The sequence below is a fragment of the Triticum aestivum genome, chromosome 1D, assembly GCF_018294505.1.
Source record: "Triticum aestivum cultivar Chinese Spring chromosome 1D, IWGSC CS RefSeq v2.1, whole genome shotgun sequence".
NCBI lineage: Eukaryota > Viridiplantae > Streptophyta > Magnoliopsida > Poales > Poaceae > Triticum > Triticum aestivum.
This window is the reverse complement of record NC_057796.1, coordinates 459,508,118-459,515,427: the sequence shown is the minus strand read 5'-3', so window position 1 is coordinate 459,515,427 and position 7,310 is coordinate 459,508,118. Positions and strand designations below refer to the sequence as shown.

The 7,310-nt window shown below is 46.7% G+C and overlaps 1 protein-coding gene across 1 annotated transcript; it reads right to left on the bottom strand.

The window, feature by feature from the left end:
* Positions 1-2,284: 2,284 nt before the first annotated feature.
* LOC123175243 (non-specific lipid-transfer protein 2-like) lies at positions 2,285-2,581 on the bottom strand. The gene has a single exon (XM_044590185.1). The coding sequence runs from the start codon at positions 2,579-2,581 to the stop codon at positions 2,285-2,287; it is 297 nt and encodes a 98-aa protein (XP_044446120.1).
* Positions 2,582-7,310: the final 4,729 nt, after the last annotated feature.

Sequence of the window (7,310 nt, the reverse complement as noted above, 5' to 3'; positions counted from 1 at the left end):
TGTGCGGTTTGACCTCAAGTCCCATCATCCTAGAAACGTTTGAATCACCATCCATGTGGTTGTGTATGGAGTGTTTGCCATGTTTGCTCTAGAAACATATTTATATATGTGAATTCGCTAGTCCCAATCATATGTGTAAAGACAAGGGTAAACATGAACCGGCTATATGAGTTTATTACAGCATACAGGCCCTTGACACGCTTTGCATACATATCCCTTTCCTTATGAGTTGAAGTAAAATGAGCTAGTATCCAGTATTTAGCAGGATAATAAAACCAACATTTGTCATGTTAGAACAACCAAGCTGTGGCAGTAAGAAAACTTCCTCTAAAAACATAGGGGCAAACAGAAACTAATGTACATCCAAGAAACTAAGGAGGGATAGGAAAAGTAATTGTAGCAATGAAGGCCATCGCCCATCATATATTATCTGCCCTCAATTATTGCCCAGGAACACATATGCAGAAGGTGATTATCAAAACAAAAGGACTGGTAAAATTAACATCAACAAATGGATCGTTTAGCAAACATGTCACAGGGTTTCCTAATGTATCAGCATAGTCGATATATTTCTTGGATCATTCGAGCGAATTTAGTTGATACAGTATATAATAATATAAGTATGCATACTTAGATTCTATATTTCAACTCCCTTATGTGCATTTGCTCAGACATCTTGCATGCTCCTCAAAGCATGGTATATATGGAGAAATAAATAGATCTGCCCTTTGGTAGTCACAAAAAAGAAAAGGCATAAATCTTGATTAGGGGGGGGGGGATAATTACTCATGTCTAGTCAAGGGCCAAGAAAGTGCAGTATGGTGCGCAATAGCTATCCAATGAAACAGCATGCACCGGCTGAATTTTCTGAAATATACCTTGTCACACACAGGCTGTGTGTACTTCAAATCGTCATCCCACGGGCACTCGGACCAAAAGTTCCTAAAATCTTCCTACAGATTAATCACACAATGCTTATTAAGTGATTCCACATCGTAGCATTGCAGAGCATAGCAACAGGTAATGATGAAAGTACCTGGAACCAGATCTTGAGGTAGAAGGCGGTGCAGCTGTGCCCGGCTGCGTGGAGCGGCCGGAGCGCGGCACTCAGCAGCACCGCCACCCGCAGCGGAGCTCTCCCCGCAGCTGCGCACCGTACGAGGTGCTCCTCAGTGATCTTAGCCGCCCCGGGCGCAGGCGCGGCTGCGAGCGGCGCCAAGGACGAGAGGCCGCGAAACGGCACAATTGGCCGGTTGCCACGCATCAGGGCGGGGTCAGCACATCGCGATACGGGGGCTCAGATCTACGGCTTGGCGTCGCCGAAACCCACGACCGGAAGCCAGGCCAGTCCCTTCCCGTGCAGTCCCCAGAGACCTCACCAGCGCACCCGACACCGTGACGGCTGCCCGAGCCCGGGCCTCCATGCCGGCGGCGGCGCGACGCGGATGGGAGGCCTGGCCTCGCCAGACAGAGAGATCCGACACTACCCCCACTCGGGGACGCAGGTCTGCGCCATGGGTCAAGCCTCCTCGTCGCCGCCGTTTTCCGAGTGGCCTGTGGTCTCCAGTGGTGCGGTCATCGGCCGTGGCGAGCGGGACGGGCGGAGAAAGGAAGGAGAGGAGGAGGCTTGCGTGTGTGAAAGGAGGAGGCGGCGTGCGTGGGGCGGAGGCTGAAGTCGCTTTTCTCTTCCCATCTCTTTCATCGCGACGAAGCGAACCATGTTTTGTCTCATTAGCCTTGCCGGCGTACCCAACATACAAGTGGACCAACGAGGTGAAAATATTTCGCCGACGTGGCTAGGCCAAGGATGCGCCATTGTGGCGATCCTTATTGTGTTTGATATTATCTGACAGCTCCATTTGTTCGTCGCTCATTTTTTCCAGACTCATTTTCCATTTTGACGAAAACAACGACGAGTGGATCGGCTGCCACCCAGCTCGGCTAAAGTATGCAAGACATTAGAACAGGACATTTATAGCCGGAACAATCATATGGTGCCACACAGAGTACATGATCGTCACATTGACATAACACAAGTCGCGGCAACTCGGTCCATACCACAGAGAGTACATGACCGATCGATCGATCAGCGTGATTTATTTCCACTCACCGTATAATTCTCTCTCTTTATATGTAATATAGCACTCTCGTACGATTTATTATTACCTCACGTCCTCAAGTGACATCACAAAGCCATGCCATGCCATGCCACACACCCACACCACACGCAGTGTACGTGCAACGCGCGAGGGAGATGGATGGATGGATCTCATGGGTCGATCGCTCAGCACCTTGGCAGGCGCAGCTTGCACGCGGCGAAGACTTTCTTGCCGTTGGGGGAGTTGACGTAGCGCTGCAGGTTGGGGTCCTTCTTGTACTTGCACAGGCAGCTCGCCGGGTGCGCCTTGAGCTTCCCGCAGCACGCCGCGCTCGGCGCCGCGTTCGCGATGATCGCCGGCGCGCACGAGGTCAGCTGCGTCGGGCTGCACGTCGCCGCCTCCACCGCGCCCGGCGCCGCCAGCAGCACCGCCGCGAGGGCCATGACCATGAAGCAGACGAGGGTGGCCTTCGACGCCGCCATGGTTGCTTATTGGGCTCGGATGGGAGGGAAGTGGTGAAGCTGCTCTCGCTCGGTGTGCGTAGGTGAGGAGCTGGCTGATGCCTCTGAGTTGTGGAGAATGGGGAGCGGTCGACGGTGTGTTTTATAGCACTAGTAGAAAAAGAGGCTTGCATACGTCCCCATTAGTCCCTAAAATAATCGAACCGTGACCAAAGGGGTCTTTAGTCGCGGTTCGGGAGGAGACCCGCGACCAACTATCTGGGTCCAGCGCGCTCGGTCGACAGCTGGCGGACGGGAGGGGCTTTAGTCCCGGTTGGCCTAAAGGTCCTCAGGCTGGCCCGAAGGCCTTTAGTCGCGGTTGGCCAGGCCAACCGGGACTAAAGGCCCATCCCTATATAGGACTCAGCTCACTTCACTTAGCCACAATTGGTGCCACTTCTATTCACAATATTCAGAAGGGGGGTGGTGGGTTTGCTTTTGGTTCCTCCTATGCACACAAGGTGTTCGATGAAATGCCCGAGAACATGAAACAAACATGATATGAAGTGTCCGAGCCACACTTGAGCTTTCTCATTTATTTTTCCTCCGCGATCGCGGTTAGCAACTTGAACCTTTCATGTGTCATTGATAAAATATGCATGTGTGTAGTTCATTGTTTAATTTGTATTATTTCTAACTAGTTAGTTTAACAAATGCATGATGGTTAATTATATACTTTATATAATAATAATGCAGATGAATCGGCAATGGATGTACGGTACCCGCCTCTCCGGCGAGTTCACTACGGGTTTGAAAGATTTCCTCGTAGTGGCAAATGCGAACAAGCAGCGAGGTTTTATTATCTGTCCATGTGCTGTCTGTAAGAATCAGAAGGGTTACTCCTCCTCAAGAGACGTTCACATGCACCTGCTTCGGCACGGTTTCATGCGAAGCTATAATTGTTGGACCAAGCATGGAGAAAGAGGGGTTAGAATGGAAGAAGATGAAGAAGGGGATGATATCGATGACAACTATCATGATCATTTCGGTGATACTTTCATGGAGGATGATGCTGAAGGTGGGGAAGGGTTAGGTGAAGGTGAAGAAGAGGCACATGATGAGCCCGCTGATGATCTTGGTCGGACCATTGCTGATGCACGGAGACGCTGCGAAACTGACAAGGAGAGGGAGAATTTGGATCGCATGTTAGAGGATCACAAAAAGTCGCTGTACCCAGGATGCGATAATAGTCTGAAAAAGCTGGGCTGCACACTGGATTTGCTAAAATGGAAGGCACGGGAAGGTGTAGCTGACTCATCATTTGAAAATTTGCTGAAAATGTTGAAGAATATGTTTCCGAAGAATAACGAGTTGCCCGCCAGTACGTACGAAGCAAAGAAGGTTGTCTGCCCTCTAGGTTTAGAGGTTCTGAAGATACATGCATGCATTAACGACTGCATCCTCTACCGCGGTGAATACGAGAATTTGAATGAATGCCCTGTATGCACTGCATTGCGTTATAAGATCAGAGGCGATGACCCTGGTGACGATGTTGAGGGCGAGAAACCCAGGAAGAGGGTTCCCGCCAAGGTGATGTGGTATGCTCCTATAATACCACGGTTGAAACGTCTGTTCAGGAACAAAGAGCATGCCAAGTTGTTGCGATGGCACAAAGAGGACCGTAAGTCCGACGGGGAGTTGAGACACCCCGCTGATGGAACGCAATGGAGAAAGATCGACAGAGAGTTCAAAGATTTTGCAGCTGACGCAAGGAACATAAGATTTGGTCTAAGTACTGATGGCATGAATCCTTTTGGCGAGCAGAGCTCCAGCCATAGCACCTGGCCCGTGACTCTATGCATCTACAACCTTCCTCCTTGGTTGTGCATGAAGCGGAAGTTCATTATGATGCCAGTGCTCATCCAAGGTCCAAAGCAACCCGGCAACGACATCGATGTGTACCTAAGGCCATTAGTTGATGAACTTTTACAGTTGTGGGGCAGACCTGGTGTACGTGTCTGGGATGAGCACAAAGAAGAGGAATTTGACCTACGAGCGTTGCTTTTTGTAACCATCAACGATTGGCCTGCTCTCAGTAACCTTTCGGGACAGACAAATAAGGGATACAATGCATGCACGCACTGCTTACATGAGACTGAAAGTGTACGTTTGGGTAATTGTAAGAAGAACGTGTACCTGGGTCATCGTCGATTTCTTCCCCGAAATCATAACGTAAGAAAGAAAGGCAAGCATTTCAACGGCAAGGCAGATCACCGGCCGAAGCCTGCGGAACGTACTGGTGCTGAGATATTTGATATGGTCAAGGATTTGAAAGTCATCTTTGGAAAGGGTCCTGGCGGACAATCAGTTCCGCGGGGAGTTGACGGGCACGCACCCATGTGGAAGAAGAAATCTATATTTTGGGAGCTACAATATTGGAAAGTCCTAGATGTCCGCTCTGCAATCGACGTGATGCATGTTACGAAGAATATTTGCGTGAACCTGCTAAGCTTCTTGGGCGTGTATGGGAAGACAAATGATACAAAGGAAGCACGGCAGGACCAGCAACTTTTGAAAGACCCAGATGACCGGCATCCGGAATGGTTTCAAGGTCGTGCCAGCTACGCTCTTACCAAAGAAGAGAAGGTCATTTTTTTTGAATGCCTGAGCAGTATGAAGGTCCCGTCTGGCTTCTCGTCGAATATAAAGGGAATAATAAACATGGCGGACAAAAAGTTCCAAAACCTGAAGTCTCACGACTGCCACGTGATTATGACGCAATTGCTTCCGATTGCTTTGAGGGGGCTCCTACCGGAAAATGTTCGAGTAGCCATTGTGAAGCTATGTGCATTCCTCAATGCAATCTCTCAGAAGGTAATCAATCCAGAAGATCTACCACGGTTACAGAACGATGTGGTCCAATGCCTTGTCAGTTTCGAGTTGGTGTTCCCACCATCCTTCTTCGATATTATGACGCACCTCCTGCTCCACCTAGTCGAAGAGATTTCCATTCTCGGTCCTGTATTTCTACACAATATGTTCCCCTTTGAGAGGTTCATGGGAGTATTAAAGAAATATGTTCGTAACCGTGCTAGGCCAGAAGGAAGCATCGTCAAGGGCTATGGAAATGAGGAGGTAATTGAGTTCTGTATTGACTATGTTCCTGACCTTAAGCCGATTGGTATTCCTCAATCGCGGCACGAGGGGAGACTAAGTGGAAAAGGCACGATCGGAAGGAAATCAACGATATGTATGGACGGTCATTCTATGACTGAAGCACACCACACAGTTCTGCAAAATTCCAGCTTGGTGGCTCCGTACTTCGAGCAACACAAGAATATTTTACGCTCGGACAACCCGGGGAAGCCTGAATCCTGGATTAGAAAGGCCCACATGGAGACTTTCGGCAGTTGGTTGCGAAAACATTTAATGAATGACAATGATGTTGGAGATCAGCTGTACATGTTGGCCAAGACACCATCTTCGACTATAACGACTTTCCAAGGGTACGAGATAAATGGGAATACATTTTACACCATCGCCCAAGATAAAAAGAGCACCAACCAAAACAGTGGTGTCCGCTTTGATGCAGCAACCGAGAATGGGCAAAAGGTCACATATTATGGTTACATAGAGGAGATATGGGAACTTGACTATGGACCCTCCTTTAAGGTCCCTTTGTTCCGGTGCAAATGGTTCAAGCTAACAGGAGGTGGGGTAAAGGTGGACGAGCAATACGGAATGACAATGGTGGATTTCAACAATCTTGGTTACCTTGACGAACCATTCGTCCTTGCCAAAGATGTCGCTCAGGTTTTTTATTTGAAGGACATGAGTAGCAAACCGAGGAAACGGAAAGATAAGAAAACGATCAGTACATCATGCGATGATCCAAAGCGCCACATTGTTCTTTCAGGGAAAAGAAACATCGTGGGAGTGGAGGACAAGACAGACATGTCAGAAGATTATAATATGTTTGGTGAAATTCCGCCCTTCAAAGTGAACACTGACCCAAGCATTAAGTTAAATGATGAGGATGCTCCATGGATACGGCACAATCGTAAGCAAGCAGGGACACAAGGGAAGAATTGATGTGTAATAATTTATTGTACCAAACTTTGTTGAATGGATCATGTGAATTAAAACGTACGATGGCGAATCCAGATGATTTGTATTTGGTCGATGAACTGAATGATGTATCAAACCTTTTGTCAAACCTTCCAGGGATCGAGGATGTAGAACAAAACAATCGGTATCGCCATCATACAGCCCTGCCGTGGCTACTGAGTGCATATATGCATACCAAATGCACGGCAGGACGTATGATGGCGAATCCGGATGATTTGTATTTGGTCGATGAACTGAATGATGTATCAAACCTTTTGTCAAACCTTCAAGGGATCAAGGATGTAGAACAAAACAATCTGTCTGAATTTTTAAAATGAATTAGTTTTATTTTTCTGGATTTTTTGATATATTATTTGTATTTTTAAGATTTTAAAATGAATTAGTTTTATTTTTCTGAATTTTTGATATATTATTTGAATTTTTAAGATTTTCAAATGAATTAGTTTTATTTTTTGAATTTTTTGATATATTATTTGTATTTTTAAGATTTCCAAATGAATTAGTTTTATTTTTCTGAATTTTTTGATATATTATTTGTATTTTTAAGATTTTCAAATGAATTAGTTTTATTTTTTTGAATTTTTTGATATATTATTTCTATTTTTAAGATTTTAAAATGAATTAGTTTTATTTTTCTGAATTT

Excerpts from the sequence above, each read along its gene's own strand:
- LOC123175243 (XM_044590185.1), bottom strand. The coding sequence starts at position 2,581 with ATGGCGGCGTCGAAGGCCACCCTCGTCTGCTTCATGGTCATGGCCCTC.